At 42.8% G+C, this 17,447-nt stretch overlaps 1 protein-coding gene and 1 non-coding gene across 16 annotated transcripts in view; one reads left to right on the top strand and one right to left on the bottom strand.

Moving 5' to 3' along the window:
• Nucleotides 1–10,926: 10,926 nt before the first annotated feature.
• trnat-agu lies at nucleotides 10,927–11,000 on the bottom strand. The gene has a single exon. It is a non-coding gene; the product is annotated as a tRNA-Thr (tRNA).
• A 289-nt stretch (nucleotides 11,001–11,289) lies between these two features.
• The window catches only part of LOC123991233 (E3 ubiquitin-protein ligase MARCHF6), a 27,617-nt gene continuing 21,459 nt past the window's right edge, over nucleotides 11,290–17,447 (top strand). For 8 of the 15 annotated variants that reach the window (XR_006830771.1, XR_006830770.1, XR_006830769.1 and 5 more), the window contains exons 1-4: nucleotides 11,290–11,700; nucleotides 11,944–12,043; nucleotides 14,978–15,051; nucleotides 15,365–15,508. Coding sequence is in view for 9 of the 15 variants with exons in the window: in XM_046292616.1 (XP_046148572.1) it covers nucleotides 11,682–11,700; nucleotides 11,944–12,043; nucleotides 14,978–15,051; nucleotides 15,365–15,508 (337 nt within the window). In the remaining 6 variants the exon portion in view is untranslated. The remainder of the gene's footprint in view (nucleotides 11,701–11,943; nucleotides 12,044–14,977; nucleotides 15,052–15,364; nucleotides 15,509–17,447) is intronic. The other 7 variants (XM_046292613.1, XM_046292610.1, XM_046292611.1 and 4 more) reach the window with 5 other exon arrangements.

Below are 17,447 nucleotides of genomic sequence, written 5' to 3'. Positions count from 1 at the left end.
ATTAACATAGGCTAGATACATATCATAATGACCATGCAATGAATCCCCAAAGCCTTATAATTAATACTGAGAATGGATGGTTTTGTCAGAGATGACTGGACTATATGTAGGCCTATTGCATCTTGGAACATCCTTCAGTCTGGAGTACACAACTACAGGTCTGCCATCATATGTAACTGAAATGTGAGCGAGAGGGGAGGGGTTTTTACAGAAGAGAGATTTCCAAGCCTTACATTTCTATTAGCTAGATTTGGCCGTAAATACTTCCTTTAATGCCATGGATCCAATTTGTTCCTTCAGATTGCGTCAGACCTATGAATAACCAGATTCAATGCTGCATGGTAAATAGCCTGTGTTCATCAGTTATGGTCATTAAGATATGAATACTGAAGGATGTGTGTGGCTGTCTGTACACATTTATTTCACTTGTTGAATTATTCAGCTGAAGGCAGTTTGTCTGAAGGCTATTTTAGGAAGGCTGTTGCCCTTAATGCTACAGGGACATGCTCTGGCATCTTGCGAATGGCATGTTCCTTGGTAATGACTACACTTTTGTCAATCAGTGAACGGGGAAAACACACACACAAACCGAGCTCATAGTCTATGCTGATCTTAGCTCCTCGGGTGTATTGGTGTGTGTAAATGATGTAAAACATGAATATTTCAGAGTGCAGGTTGCCAGGTACATCCCAGTCCCACCACTAAAACCAGTCCTGTAGCCTACACGCCACATTGACCTCTCACAGCAAAGGAATGTACAGTATGACTCTAAGACACTGTACTTCACACCACAACTCTTAGCATAAAGTGTTTTCCACCCCAGCGACGATGAGTATTGGTAATGCCAGCTATCCCAGTTACAGTAATAGGTACTGTATATCAGTCGTCCTTCTCAGTCCCCCTCCAATTCCTGATCTTGTACTTCTGACACAAATATGCAAGACCAGAATCACAAGGACATTAAGACATATCAATAAGATGCTGTCTTTGTACCTTAAACACTCAAATAAATACGTGATGCAAATACTCTGTTATTTTAGTATCAATTGTTTATTTCCCCTGCAAGTTAACCTTATTGTCAAATAAGTATTGTTGATATAACAACCAATCCAAAGGAACCCCAGTGTATGACCAGTGTGGGGTGACTGGGTTCCTCATTAGTAGTGAGTGACCCAGTGTTTACTAGTCCAACAGCTGTTCACCATCGCTGCCACGGTGACACCATTTTGAGCATCACAGCTGAGTGCCAAGCAGCTGAGAGGAGAATAGAGGCCTAAAATAGCACCTGGCGGTCACGGTTTGGCACTGCATTCTGGGTATAACCTCTCTCTAATAGGGTGTTATCATGTCAGCAGTGGGGCTTAACCTCAATCTCCCTGGCAATGGTTACTGTATATGAAATCATGTTGTTTAAGGATTTGGATTTTGTCCAATGCATGCTAATACTAAACAATAGTGTTTCCTTAATTGGGCAAGGAATTGTAGAATATTGAGAAATAGAGTTGCTTTTGAATTCAGAGGTGTTTTATACTGTTCATAAGGGAAGGTAATGTCAGTGATGGCAATGCCACTGACTAAGTGTGTGTTTGTAGTACAAGGTTTCATATTGACTTAATAAAACACATTTCCTGCAATTCTGTGTCGTTTGACATTACTTTTTATGCCTCTATTGAAGGGTATTTTGAAAACACAATATAGACGATGATGCCTCCTGAGGAGGATGAGATTGCCAAACAGCAGTCTACTCGCATGAATATTTTTTTAATGACTGGTATATGGCCACATCATTCTGTTGTTGGGGTATGCCCACACCATTCTGTTGTTGGGGAATGCCCACACCATTCTGTTGTTGGGGAATGCCCACACCATTCTGTTGTTGGGGAATGCCCACACCATTCTGTTGTTGGGGAATGCCCACACCATTCTGTTGTTGGGGAATGCCCACACCATTCTGTTGTTGGGGTATGCCCACACCATTCTGTTGTTGGGGTATGCCCACACCATTCTGGTGTTGGGGTATGCCCACACCATTCTGGTGTTGGGTATGCCCACACCATTCTGGTGTTGGGTATGCCCACACCATTCTGGTGTTGGGTATGCCCACACCATTCTGGTGTTGGGTATGCCCACACCATTCTGTTGTTGGGGTATGCCCACACCATTCTGGTGTTGGGGTATGCCCACACCATTCTGGTGTTGGGGTATGCCCACACCATTCTGGTGTTGGGGTATGCCCACACCATTCTGTTGTTGGGGTATGCCCACACCATTCTGGTGTTGGGGTATGCCCACACCATTCTGGTGTTGGGGTATGCCCACACCATTCTGGTGTTGGGGTATGCCCACACCATTCTGGTGTTGGGGTATGCCCACACCATTCTGGTGTTGGGGTATGCCCACACCATTCTGGTGTTGGGGAATGCCCACACCATTCTGGTGTTGGGGAATGCCCACACCATTCTGGTGTTGGGGTATGCCCACACCTTTCCAACACAGAAAAGCTGCATTTTAACATAATAACAAAACTAAGTAATTATTTCACATATTGTAATTAATTATAGGTCAAATTTATAGAAATCTGTAAACACTGGACAGCTACTTTAAAGCTAATTTCCTGCTTTTTTATTTTATTTTAAATAAATTACATGTCCCCCTAACCCCCATGGCAATATCACTTATGTTGTAGGGACTGGGTGCACTGGGTGCTAACTAAAAAAACCAGCAAGGCTTTCCCTCTGGCTCCGCTCAGCAGATGGCTGGTTTATGGCACAGGGTAATCCCTCCACTGCCCTGGGAGACTGTAAGTGTGTTTCCATTGTGTGTGTGTGTTCCCCTGTCTCCCAGGCCCTGCTATGTTGAGGTGTATCAGCTATGACTGATGTGGAGGCGACATATGAAGACTTCATCGCTTCACAGCGGACCGGCCGACGGAACGCCGTACACGACATCCCACAATCCCCTGAGGCACAGGGACCCAGCGACCTATCACACGACCTGGCTCAGCTCAACATCAACAAATCCGGTGAGAGCATTGGACAAACACTCTGTTTCAAAACTTGGCTAGCATAATTCAGCTGTTGGTCAGGAAGCTAATGAAAGATTCATTTGGTGTTTCAACTTGAGACAAAATCCAGACTTGCCAGGACCTGTGTTTTATAAATTGGCCTATATTATCTCTTCATCTCTTTCTGTAGCAGGGCGATGTGTTGTTTTACATGACATATGGGAGAAAGTGTGACAATGCCAAGATAATGCCAATTTGGCCAACGCAGGAAGTTGAAACCGACAGGCGGCCAGATGAGCCATGCGTTTCCCTTGATAACTCATAGGGAGAATCTCAATTGCATATTCCTCACCCCTCTCTCCTGACCTTCTTTTCAAAACCCATTGGATGAGAAAGCCAGAGGACCCTCTCCTCTGACCTTCTCCTCCAGTGGGTTTTGAGAAGGAGGCAAGGAGAGAGGACGGAAGGATTATGCAATTAAGATTCACCAATAGTGTTGTCCTGCTGTCCATATTTACATGGTGACATCAGTCAATATGTCTTATAGTCGCTTTAGCGGATGACTCAACTCAAACGCCCTTCTGCTCTCTCTCTCTTTCTCTCTTTCTCTCTTTCTCTCTCTCTCTCTGACGTCAGATGTAATGATGTCATTTAGAGTCATTATTAATACATGAATTGTATTCCTCTTTCTCTTAGGTGAAGGAGAGGATGCTGAAAAGAGCCAGGCCCCGTCAGAGTCTTCATCCCAACTAGAAGAGGGGGGTAAAGCGTAGGAGGGCTAGCAGACGATCAGTGGTCATCAGTGGACAAACTGCTGCTCTTTTTCCAAACTTCTAATCTGTGAACTGATCTTTCACCCTACTATTGTCCAGTAGTCCCTCCCCAACTTCTCTCAAAACTCTGCCCTGAGCCAATAATATGAATTGTTGGGTTTACTTAGGCAACTGCAGCACACTGAGCCCTCTGTGCTGGTCCGCGTCCCAACAGTCTTAAAAAGCTCCCTTTCCTTACCTACTTTCCTTCTAAACCACTGAACCTGAAATTAGACAAGACCCCAGTTCCGATTCTTCCCTCTCTCCTTGAAGTGTGTTCACTTCAAGGAGATGAATGGGAAGGAACAGAATTGGAGTAATATGGTACGACAGATGAAAACAATGTGGTGGAATCTTACCCATTGACTTTTCGGTGGTCCTTCCTAAAGGAAAGGAAGCCATTTAATGTGATTGGGACATGGCTGAAGATGTTTTCAATAGAGGAAGTGGAACTTGCCTAACCCGCCTTGGGGATTCTCTATGGTTACCACTATAAACACAGAACTAAACTGTAACAATGAACAGTGATTGGACACTGACTCCAGCTCTTTCCTCTCTGCCCTGATGCCATTGGCCCAGGCCCCCTGTCAATCATGTGGACATCCTTACAGTAACAACAACCTCCTTTCACTCTCTAAATGATTGAACCTTCATTAATCCAAGTGATCTCCTGAGCTTGAGAACCTCTTTTACCAGAGACTTGACAAGGCACGGCACTGGGGTTGGAAACAAAAATGTCATATACATTGTCATGACGTGATAATTGGACACACTGACACTAAAAGATGTCCGTTAATTTCGCTGCACTGTTTTGCTTGTCTCCAACAGGTTTGCTATGTAGGTGTACACTGCTAGCTGATGTCCCCTCCATAGCGTGTGGCTGATCAGTGTGTTTACTGTCCCATGGTCGTGTCCTGTCTCACCCACTGTACCAGGAATTGAGCTGTGACTTACTCTTTTTTTGTTGTTTTTTGTCTGTATTTCATAAAATAAGTTATTAATCCAAATTCATAGGATACAATTTCCGTAATGGATTATTTAATCAGTTTGGATTAGTAACTCGTGACGAGAAGAACACTAGTTTTGAAGGTGAGACTTACATCTATGCTCGACGCCATTGTTGAGTTGTTTGTTTGGATGTACAAATAAAGATCATTCATCATTGATAGGAGGTGAGTGAGTTTATTGCCAGTGGCTCCCTCTTGTGGTCAACACGGTCTTGTGGTCTACATTGTTTATTTGGCATTGCAGTTCAGACTTGGTGACAGCCAGCTCCACTCTGTTCCACTGCCATGTCTCTCAGCTCAGTCCAGATGTTAAGGGTCATCTGGATAGCTTCAAAGTCTTCAACGCCAGTAGAGCTATACAGCCCCTGGTTACAACAGGTTTGATAAGACCTAGCAATGTGCTGTTAGCTCAACTTTTATCAGGATGCGTCTATGTCACCCCTATTATCATTAGAAATGGGAACATCGGCTCGCCCATACGTTTGATATGTTAATGAAGGACCAGCCCGCTATTATGAGGGCTCTCCTGGCTTGCCCCATGTGATCAATGTGTAATTCAACCCCTGACAGTACGTAATATAATGACAGTATGGACAGCTGATCGCCGTGCCAGACCACGTGTTTCAACACCTTCACAGGATTGGTACATCTGAACATCACACCTGCGGGACAGGTACAGGATGGTAGCAACAACTGGCCGAGTTACACCAGGAACGCACAATCCCTCCATCAGTGCTCAGACTGCAATAGGCTGCAATAGGCTGAGAGAGGCTAGACTGAGGTCTTGTAGGCCTGTTGTAAAGGCAGGTCATCACCAGACATCACAGGCAACAACGTCGCCTATGGGCACAAACCCACCGTCGCTGGACCAGACAGTCGCAGTTTGGTCTCACCAGGGGTGATGATCGGAGTCGCGTTTATTGTTGAAGAAATTAGTGTTACACTGAGGCCTGTACTCTGGATCAATTTGGAGGTGGAGGGTCCATCATGGTCTGGCTTAGTGTGTCACAGCATCATCGGACTGAGCTTGTTGTCATTGCAGGTAGTCTCAACGTTGTGTGTTACAGGGACGACATCCTCCTTCCTCATGTGGTACCCTTCCTGCAGGCTCATCCTGACCCTCTAGCATGACAATGCCAACAGCCATACTGCTCGTTCTGTGCGTGATTTCCTGCAAGACAGGAATGTCAGTGTTCAATCCCATTGAGCACGTCTGGGACCTGTTGGATCGGAGGGTGAGGGCTAGGGCCATTCCCCTCAGAAATGTCCGGGAACTTGCAGGTGCCTTGGTGGAAGAGTGGGGGTAACGTCTCACAAGGACTGGCAACTCTGGTGCAGTCCATGAGGAGGAGATGCACTGCAGTACTTAATGCAGCTGGTGGCCACACAGACTGTTACTTTTGATTTTGACCCCCCTTTTGTTCAGGGACACATTATTCCATGTCTGTGGAACTTGTTCAGTTTATGTCTCAGTTGTTGAATCTTGTTATGTTCATACAAATATTTACACATGTCCGGGAACTTTTTTGCTGAGTTTACAATTATTAACTTCCACAAATGTAATAACTGTAGTTGGATTGTAGGCTGTGCCGATGTTGTTGTAGACTAGGGTGGTTTCAGTAGGGACCCACATATCTTCCATTCATCAAAGCAGTATAGGCCACCTTTGGTCCGTCTGTGAGCACAGGAGATCGAACACACTGCTGGATGACTGCAGCATTCAACATTTTGAAAGATGAACATTCCAGCCTGATATTTATTTCAAATAAGTATAGAAAGATGAAATATTGACTGTTCATACACTACTTTAATGTCGTCTTCTGGAATAGTCAGTGTATCATTAGTAATGAATGCTTCTCTACTTTTAAATTGGAGTATTAAGCAGGACTGACGGGGCAGGGATCAATATTTTCTGGACGGTTACTTTGCTAAACTTGAAAGTCTCATTAACACTATTATCCCAGAAACCCTAGACCCACTCCAATTTGCATACCACCCAAACAGATCCACAGATGATGCAATCTCTATTGCACTCCACACTGCCCTTTCCCACCTGGACAAAATGAACACCTACATGAGAATGCTATTCATTGACTACAGCTCAGCGTTCAATACCACAGTGCCCTCAAAGCTCATCACTAAGCTAAGCATCCTGGGATTAAACCTCTCCCTCTGCAACTGGATCCTGGACTTCCTGACGGGCCGCCCCCAGGTGGTGAGGATAGGTAGCAACACATCTGCCACGTTGATCTTCAACACTGGAGCCCCTCAGGGGTACTTGCTCAGTCCCCTCCTGTACTCCCTGTTCACCCAAGACTACTTGGCCAGGCACTACTCCAACACTATCGTTAAGTTTGCAGACGACACAACAGTGGTAGGCCTGATCCCCAACAATGACGAGACCGCCTATAGGGAGGAGGTCAGCGACCTGGCCGGGTGGTGCCAGAATAACAACCTATACCTCAATGTAATCAAGACAAAGGAGATGATTGTGGACTACAGGAAAAGGAGAACCGAGCACACCCCCATTCTCATCCACAGGGCTGTAGTGTTGCAGGTTGAGAGCTTCAAGTTCCTTGGAGTCCATAACACTCCTGAACAGGTAATCGAATGGCTACCCGGACTATTTGCATTGTGTCCCGCCAACCCCTCTTTTACGCTGCTGCTACTCTCTGTTTATCATCTATGCAGTCACTTTAACTATACATTCATGTACATATTACCTCAATTAGCCCGACTATCCGATGCCCCCGCACATTGGCTACCCGGACTATTTGCATTGTGTCCCTCCACCCCCCAACCGCCAACCCCCTCTTTTACTCTGCTGCTACTCTCTGTTTATCACCTATGCATAGTCACTTTAACTACATGTACACATTACCTGAATTAGCCCAACTTACCAGAGCCCCCTCATATTGACTCTGTACTGGTACCACCTGTATATAGCCTCGTTACTGTTATTTTCACTGTCATTTTACTGTTTTGTTTTTATTTCTTTACTTATCTATTGTTTACCTAATATTTACTTAAACATTGCGCTGTTGGATAGGGCTTGTTAGTAAGCATTTCACTGTACAGTCTACACCTGTTATATTTGGCGCACGTGATAAATAAACTTGGATTTGATTTGAGTCTTCTTGGGTATGACGCTACAAGCTTGGCAGACCTGTATTTGGGGAGTTTCTCCCATTCTTCTCTGCAGATCCTCTCAAGCTCTGTCAGGTTGGATGGGGAGCGTTACTGCACAGCTATTTTCAGGTCTCTCCAGAGATGTGAGATCGGGTTCAAGTCCAGGCTCTGGCTGGGCCACTCAAGTACATTCAGAGACTTGTCTCGAAGCTACTTCTGCTTTGTCTTGGCTTTGTGCTTAGGGTCGTTGTCCTGTTGGAAGGTGAACCTTCACCCCAGTCTGAGGTCCTAAGCATTCTGCAGAAGGTTTTCGTTAAGGATCTCTCTGTACTTTGATCCATTCATCTTTCCCTTTTACATGCTTTTACGGGTAGGCTATGAGGATTATACGTTTCTATTCATAGCTACAGCCATTGTAACATGAAATAGGTGACAATGGTCAACTCGTATTGTTTTTCAAACCACTTTGACTGATTGGTGGTGCAGTCTGTTAAAACAGTTGACTCATTGTTCAATGTTTGTGAATTATAATCAATCAATCACACTTTTATAAAAGACCTTTTTACATCAGCAGTTGTCACAACGTGCTTATAAGAAACCAAGCCTAAAACCCCAGAGAGCAAGCATTGCAGATGTGGAAGCATGGTGGCTAGGAATAACTCCCTAGAAAGGCTGGAACATAGGAAGAAACCTAGAGGAACCAGGCTCGGGGGGGTGGCCTGTCCTCTTCTGGCTAATGGAGCAGATTTTCTTCAATCCCTTTATTTTCAATATTCATCCCGTGTCCACACAATTCTAATTCTGAAAGTGAAATCATGCCAGTGAGAGGGGTCGCCCTGATAGTAGTTGTTGGTTTTTATACTGTACCCAAGCCCAATCCATGAGTTAATTTGACTATTGGAAAAATACATACTGCGTAACTACTTCAATGCGGGTTGGATTTAATTGAGCCACTAATCTTAATTTTCAATGAATGAGAATTAAAATTTCTACGTTTTTTTGCGCGCCATGGGCATTCGAACTTACACTGCAAGTGGCAATAGTTATCCGTAACTCGGCGCCTTACCAATATGAACAAACTGTACAGAACCATATTTTTTTGCGAGTGCCAGTGGACTTCTGGTAAGTATGATTTAGTGAGAAAGCGTTGGGATCAGGTACAACTACGTTTACCCAATGGTGTAAAGTACTTTTAAGTATGAATACTTTAAAGTTCTACTTGAGTCGTTTTGGGGGGTATCTGTACTTTACTATTTATATTTTTGACAACTTTTACCTTCACTACATTCCTAAAGAAAATAATGTACTTTTTACTACATACATTTTTCCTGACACCCAAAAGTACTCGTTACATTTTGAATGCTTAGCGGGAGAGAAAATTGTTAAATTCACACACTTATCGAGAGAACATCCCTCGTCATCCCTACTGCGTCTGATCTGGTGGACTCAAATGCTTTGTTTGTAAATTATGTCTGAGTGTTGGAGTGTGCCCCAGGCAATCCATACATTTAAAAAACGAGAACATTGTGACGTTTGGTTTGCTTAATACAATGATTTTTTTTTGTTATTTGTACTTTTACTTTTGATACTTAAGTATATTTTAGCAATTACATTTACTTTTGATACTTCTGTATATTTAAAACCAAAAACTTTTAGACTTTTACTCAAGTTGAAATTTACTGGATTACTTTCACTTTTATGTGAGTCATTTTCTATTAAGGTATCTTTACTTTTACTCAAGTATGACAACTAGGAACTTTTTCCACCACTGCGTTTACCTACCCCCAAAATGTATATTTATGACTGGTTATAAGAGGTCCCTACCAGATTTCAACCAGTAAATGATTATTTAATCTTAATTTAACTAGGCACGTCAGTAAAGAACAAATTATTATTTACAATGGAGGCCTAATGTATGGAGTAAAAAGTACATTATTTTCTTTAGGAATGTAGTGAAGTAAAAGTCAAAAATAAAAATAGTCAAGTAAAGTACATACACCCCCCAAAAAGACTTAAGTAGTACTTGAAAGTATTTTTACTTAAGTACTTAACACCACTGGGTAATAGTTGTCCCCGACCCCAACGCTTTTCTAGGCTGACCGTGCACGTTCATCCAAGTGCAACATATTTCCAGCCTCCAAACAGTGGTACATGGAAAGAGACATCTGTTACACAAAATAGCATAATGCCATTTGTCGATTGTCTTTAGGCCCGAAATTATGAGACCAGTGCTGTCAGCGCGTCTGTGAAATTGGCCACACGTCTCTGCATTGGCAAAATGTCAGTGTTTTCGTGGAACCACATCGCATTTAGTATAGGTAGGCTATACCATCCGTATTCAAGTCCATTCGCTCCATTTTCATCCCTCTGACATGTGGAATATTTTTTTTAAGTGGTGTAATAGCCTAGTTTTCCTGACATTTTGTTATTGTGATCGGCTCATGCTTTACTGGTACAGTTCCCCCACTATTTACCAGACCGTACCGTTTACTTTCACCCGTTTATTAGCAATTTCCCCCACCCACAATTTCTCACCTGAATACATTTTTTTATATTTTATTTGAAGGGCTTAGGCAATGGCTAAAATTGGGATTTGAGTGTTACTATTTATTTAATAGATCACTTATTTGGCCACTTTATTGTTATTTCTGACTAAAACTCATACTCTGAAACGGGGACTTTGTAGAATGAAATGTAATTTTTTTCCCTTCCCGCTTAGAGTTCAGTTGAGTTTTTCTTCTGAGGCTGAAGATAATCATGCGAATCCTGGTCACCTGCTGACCGCAAGGAACGCCCTGTTCAAATAGCGAGTTACATTTGTTATTACCCAGTCTGAAGTTCATTCAAAAAAAATTGAACGATTTAAAAAGCGCTTTTTGAGTGTAAAAAATACAAACGTGTAATAATCATTCAAGACGCCTCAACCTGTTTCAGCTAGCACACTTCCGAACTGTATTAATTTACCGTCTCAAAAAGGCACTGCTGAGATTCGAACTCAGGATCTCCTGTTTACTAGACAGGCGCTTTAACCAACTAAGCCACAGCGCCAGTGATGTAATTGGTATGACATAAGTTACTCATACTTGACCTTTGGTAATGTGAGGATTTGTAAGGTATACTATGTGCAGTTACCACATTACATTCCGGTATGAACTGTAAAGACCAGAACGGTGTGTAAAGTGGTGGATCAGACATCAATCGAAAGGAAAATGGTATTCAGTCACATATTGGTATGATGTAGTAACAGCGAAATACCTCAGGGTGTCACTATCTACACGTGTCAGAAAACACAATCCCCACGTAACATTACGTGACCAAATCCAAAAGCTGCCACCGCGGCCAGAAAGCGGCGCACACTGTCGCAAGGCATCAATGTTGTGACGGGTCAAAGGGATCTAGCTAGGTACCTAATCGTCGCCTTGATCGTGTTGAATTTTAAAGTAAAAGGTAGCTAGCTATGCTTGCTATTGATCTCCGTTTGACAACTGCTACCGGTCCAACATACATTAGCTTGCAGTGAAAAGGAACCTCGATCGTGTTCTGACTGCGCGTGTCACGAAACAAGTCAAGACTGTGATTGTAGTGTCCATCAAAGTGGACACCATTTTATCAAGGATAGCTAGCTAGCTAGTCTATTCCAAATCGACTAAAAACACTGGCCTTCGCGTTGTGAATGGGTTTGCGATAGCAAACTACTGCTACAGAGAGGGGAGCGCGTCATCCAGTAAAATGGAAACGGCAGATGAAGGTAAATGTCATTTTACAGTCAGTCTAACGTTACTTGTAACGTCAGCTAACGTTAGCTGATTCACACTACTATTAGAGACCACATGTTTGAGACTGTGGGTAACGTTAGTTTACCTTGCCAACGTCAGCTGCAAACACATTTTTCTTCGGCAGACGCCCAAACAGTGACACGAGCCATCCAAAATGAAATAAGGTGTTTCTCTGAACAAATTAACGAATATCTTCCTACTTTGTCTGTTTGTAGCAGATATATGTCGTGTGTGTCGTTCGGAGGGGACTCCAGACAAGCCCCTGTACCACCCCTGTGTATGCACCGGCAGTATCAAGTTCATTCATCAGGAATGGTGAGTGGCTATTTGTCTGACTTGACCACACTGTGAGTATGCAGTCGTCAGGAGCAATTACGATGAATGTCATTGAATTGGGACCTCAAGATTGTTTTACTTATCATGAGTCCACTGTATGTAGGCCTAATATTAATAGCCCTCCCCCTCCCTAGTTTTTACCTAAGACTGTCCTGAGGTGATGGTTTTGGCCTGCGTCCAAGTGACCACCCTACATTTGTCTGCTTTCCCAGCTGGTTTCTCTGCAGTGTGGCTCTAACAAAGGAAAAACAATTAGCTGGGTGTGCTGAAATAACACAAAGGATAGCAGCCAGTCATTGAGACTATTTTAGACTGAGGTCTAAAATAACAATGTGTTTTTCCATTGAGTGAGAATGATAGGCTTAGCCTCAAGGCCTGCTAGTGTAACTCTACATTACACACACAGTGTGGCAACAGCTAGGGCACAATCATTGACTTACATAACCCAGTAGTTAATTGTTCAGCGCTGGGGAGTTAATGCCATGCTGCTGGTACATTTATTGGGTAGTGTGTGCTGGTTCGGGATACAGAAGTAGTGACAGTATTGTTATTCCTCTCATCTCACTTTCCAACCAAGGGTGGCAATACAGAGGAGCAAACTGAAGATTAGAAAAACATTCAGGCCTAGCTACACTTTTTGACAATTAGTGGCTTCTAAAATAGCATACTTTGTTATTAAAATTAGAACCTGGGGTACTGTGGAAAGTTGCTGATTTGTCATTTAAGCTATTAGCTACAGATTATTGATGATAAGCAGCAGAGGTTGATCGATTAATCGGAATGGCTGATTAAATAGGGCCCATTTCAAGTTTTCATAACAATCGGAAATCGGTATTTTTGCCAATTTTTTTTTTTTACACCTTTATTTAACTTGGCGAGTCAGTTAAGAACACATTCTTATTTTCAATGACTTCCTAGGAACGGTGGGTTAACTGCCGCGTTCAGGGGCAGAACGACAGATTTTCACATTGGTTCCCCTGAGCTCACAATCTTGCAACCTTACAGTTAAACTAGTCCAACGCAATAATGACCTGCCTCGCTCTCGTTGTGGAGACTGCCTGTTACGCAAATGCAGTAAGCCAAGGTAAGTTGCTAGCTACCATTAAACTTGTCTTATAAAAAACAATCATTCATAATCACTAGTTAACTACACATGGTTAAAGATATTACTAGATATTATCTAGCGTGTCCTGCGTTGCATATAATCTGACTGAGCATACAAGTATCTAAGTATCTGACTGAGCGGTGGTAGACAGAAGCAGGCGCGTAAACATTCATTCAAACAGCACTCTCGTGTGTTTTGCCAGCAGCTCTTTGTTGTGCGTCAAGCATTGCGCAGTTTATGACTTCAAGCCTGTCAACTCCCGAGATGAGGCTGGTGTAACCGAAGTGAAATGGCTGGCTAGTTAGCGCACGCTACTCGCTCTGAGCCTTGGAGTGGTTGTTCCCTTGCTCTGCATGGGTAACGCTGCTTCGATGTGGTGGCTGTTGTCATTGTGTTGCTGGTTCGAGCCCAGATAGGAGCGAGGAGAGGGACGGAAGCTATACTGTTACACTGGCAATGCTAAAGTGACTATAAGAACATCCAATAGTCAACGGTTAATTAAATACAAATGGTATAGAGGGAAATAGTCTTATAATTCCTATGATAACTACAACCTAAAATTTCTTACCTGGGAATATTGAAGACTCATGTTAAAAGGAACCACCAGCTTTCATATATTCTTATGTTCTGAGCAAGGAACTGAAACGTTAGCTTTCTTACATGGCACATATTTGACATGGAACATATTACACTTTTACTTTCTTTTCCAACACTTTATTTTTGCATTATTTAAACCAAATTGAACATGTTTCATTATTTACTTGAGGCTAAATTGATTTTATTGATGTATTATATTAAGTTAAAATAAGTGTTCATTCAGTATTGTTGTAATTGTCATTATTACAAATACATAAAAAATATTTTAAAAAGGCAAATTAATCTGTATCGGCTTTGAAAAAGCATAATCGGTCGGCCTCTAATAAGCAGTCAGAACCCTCCTGAACTACAGTTTACTGCTGCAGACTCAGGTTATGAAATGTGATAAGCCTGGGTTACTGCAGGTCACAAACACACTCTGCTTCTCTGGGTATAGAAGTACTGTGTCATTGACATCATCCCCTTTCTGAGAATATTTTAACTTTATTTAACTAGGCAAGTCAGCTAAGAACAAATTCCTATTTTCAATGACAGCCTAGGAACAGTAGGTTAACTGCCTTGTTCAGGGGTAGAACTACAGAATTTTACTTTGTCAGCTCGGGGATTCAATCTTGAAACCTTTCGGTTACAAGTTCAATGCTCTTACCACTTACCTGCCGCCACAATATCTCCTCTGTTATTATGTCACTGATCTCTAATAGCCCCTGTTGGGTCAGAATACTGGTCACACACTATTCATTAAGCTGGACATATAGATACCATGTTACCTAGGCTTAGTTAGTTACACTTAGAATTCATGGTGTTATTAACATGTAGGCCTAACTGGGCACTACCTGTGTGTGTGTGTTGTAATATTTTATTCACATTACAGCGCAAATTAGTACCACAGAATCACGAATACTAGACAGCTCAGGGTTACAGTAGCAAGCGTTATACTCAGTCTTATAGAAGGCATTATAGGATGGTGGGCTTATGAATGAATGGACTGAGGTGTATGTATGAAAGAGTCTTGTGGGCGGTTCAGTGTGGGCTGTTCTCTGTTTCACTCGCGTTCACACGCACCACACCCCACATACCACCCACACATCGCCCCATGTGAGTTGAACTGAATTGCCCTGCTTGAGTGAGGAAGCCAGTATTCCATGCCTGCACTTGCACATGTTAGTTCCTCCCCTACAACACACCTCTTTTACTATTGTTGTTGTTTACAGTTTGGTCCAGTGGCTGAAGCACAGCAGAAAGGAGTACTGTGAATTATGCAAGCACAGATTTGCTTTCACACCAAGTAAGTACCCGTCCGTGGCATTGACCTGTCAGTTTAAAAACGTGCTCCGTTACAAGGGGATGACTTCAGACTGGGAAGCTCTGCCATTGAATACAGTCTTAGAAACCGGTTTTCTATTTGGAACCCAAACGGGTTATTCAAAGGGTTATCCTATTGGGACAGACTCAAAAAACCTTTTAGGTTCTACACACTTTTTGTTATTTTTAAGTCATTTCTCAACCTTATTATTCTGTCTAAGTTATTGACTAAGTTTGTAACTTTGAACATGGAGTGTCTCATCCCTCTCTCTCTGTCCCTGCTGTCTGTGCTCCAGTTTACTCCCCAGACATGCCCCCCCGCCTGCCCATCCAGGACATCTGTGCTGGCCTGCTGACCAGTGTGGGCACGGCCATACGATACTGGTTTCATTACACACTGGTGGCCTTCGCATGGCTGGGGGTGGTTCCCCTCACTGCATGTGAGTAGACTGACATACGCGGACACACACACCAATACGTCAACACTTTACTCTTAAGTACTGTATCACTCACATAAGAACCTGTACACACACACACACACACACACACACACACACACACACACACACACACACACACACACACACACACACACACACACACACACACACACACACACACACACACACACACACACACACACACACACACACACACACACACACACACACACACACACACACTAAGTAAAGTTTCAGTGTGTAATGGTTTTACAGGATCAGGAGAATTAGAAGTGGACCAGCGTTGTATTATCATTTCCCAGTTCGGTAAATCCCACTGGTGCGTTTCATTATTTGTACTAGGCTTGTCATGATGCTAACATTTTACAAACGATACGATACCAGGCCAAGTATCACGATTCCGTGGAGAATAATGAAACCATGGTGGTAAACAAATCAGTGGCCTAGCATTCTGTTTGCTCCGTCCATAGGACGCTTGTTCAAGTTTTCTAAATGTTGTCCAAAAACCTTGAATTGAAATGCACACCTCTACTCAATAAAACACATTGAATTTAACTGACCACTGTTCAGTATATAATATAACACTGAGGGTTATTCAAAGGGAATTTAACTGACCACTGTTCAGTATATAATAGAACACTGAGGGTTATTCAAAGGGTCATTCAAAGGGAATTTAACTGACCACTGTTCAGTATATAATAGAACACTGAGGGTTATTCAAAGGGAATTTAACTGACCACTGTTCAGTATATAATAGAACACTGAGGGTTATTCAAAGGGAATTTAACTGACCACTGTTCAGTATATAATAGAACACTGAGGGTTATTCAAAGGGTTATTCAAAGGGAATTTAACTGACCACTGTTCAGTATATAATAGAACACTGAGGGTTATTCAAAGGGACTTTAACTAACCACTGGTCAGTATATAATAGAACACTGAGGGTTATTCAAAGGGAATTTAACTGACCACTGTTCAGTATATAATAGAACACTGAGGGTTATTCAAAGGGAATTTAACTGACCACTGTTCAGTATATAATAGAACACTGAGGGTTATTCAAAGGGAATTTAACTGACCACTGTTCAGTATATAATAGAACACTGAGGGTTATTCAAAGGGTTATTCAAAGGGAATTTAACTGACCACTGTTCAGTATATAATAGAACACTGAGGGCTATTCAAAGGGAATTTAACTGACCACTGTTCAGTATATAATAGAACACTCAGGGTTATTCAAAGGGTTATTCAAAGGGAATTTAACTGACCACTGTTCAGTATATAATAGAACACTGCATAGAATGGCTGATTTGCTCATATTTGGTGCCAGTATAACAACCTCTCCCTCAACGTGATCATGACAAAGGAGTTGATTGTGGACTACAGGAAAAGGAGGACCAAGCACACCCCCATTCTCATCGACGGGGCTGTAGTGGAGCAGGTTGAGAGCTTAGAATTCCTTGTTGTTCACATCACCGACAAACTATCTTGGTCCAAGCACACCAAGGCAGTCCTGAAGAGGCCACAACAAAACCTATTACCCCCCCAAGAGACTGAAAAGATTTGGCATGGGTCCTCAGATCCTCAATGTTCTACAGCTGTACCGTGGAGAGCATCCTGACTGGTTGCATCACTGCCTGGTACGGCAACTGCTTGGCCTCCGACCACAAGGCACTACAGAGAGTAGTGCTTACAGCCCAGTACATCACTGGGGCAAAGCTGCCTGCCATCCAGGACCTCTATACCAGGTGGTGTCAGAGGAAGGCCCTCAAAATTGTCAAACACTCCAGCCACCCCAGTCATAGACTGTTCTCTCTGCAACTGCACAGCAAGCAAAAATGCTTCTAAACAGCTTCTACCCCAAGCCAGACAGGAAGATCACGACAGTGACTGTATATTGTCTTCAGGATGGCAGTGA

Source organism: Oncorhynchus gorbuscha, linkage group LG12 (genome assembly GCF_021184085.1).
Source record: "Oncorhynchus gorbuscha isolate QuinsamMale2020 ecotype Even-year linkage group LG12, OgorEven_v1.0, whole genome shotgun sequence".
Taxonomy (NCBI): Eukaryota; Metazoa; Chordata; class Actinopteri; order Salmoniformes; family Salmonidae; genus Oncorhynchus; species Oncorhynchus gorbuscha.
The sequence above is the reverse complement of the archived record's forward strand: the minus strand, read 5'-3'. Positions and strand labels throughout refer to the sequence as shown.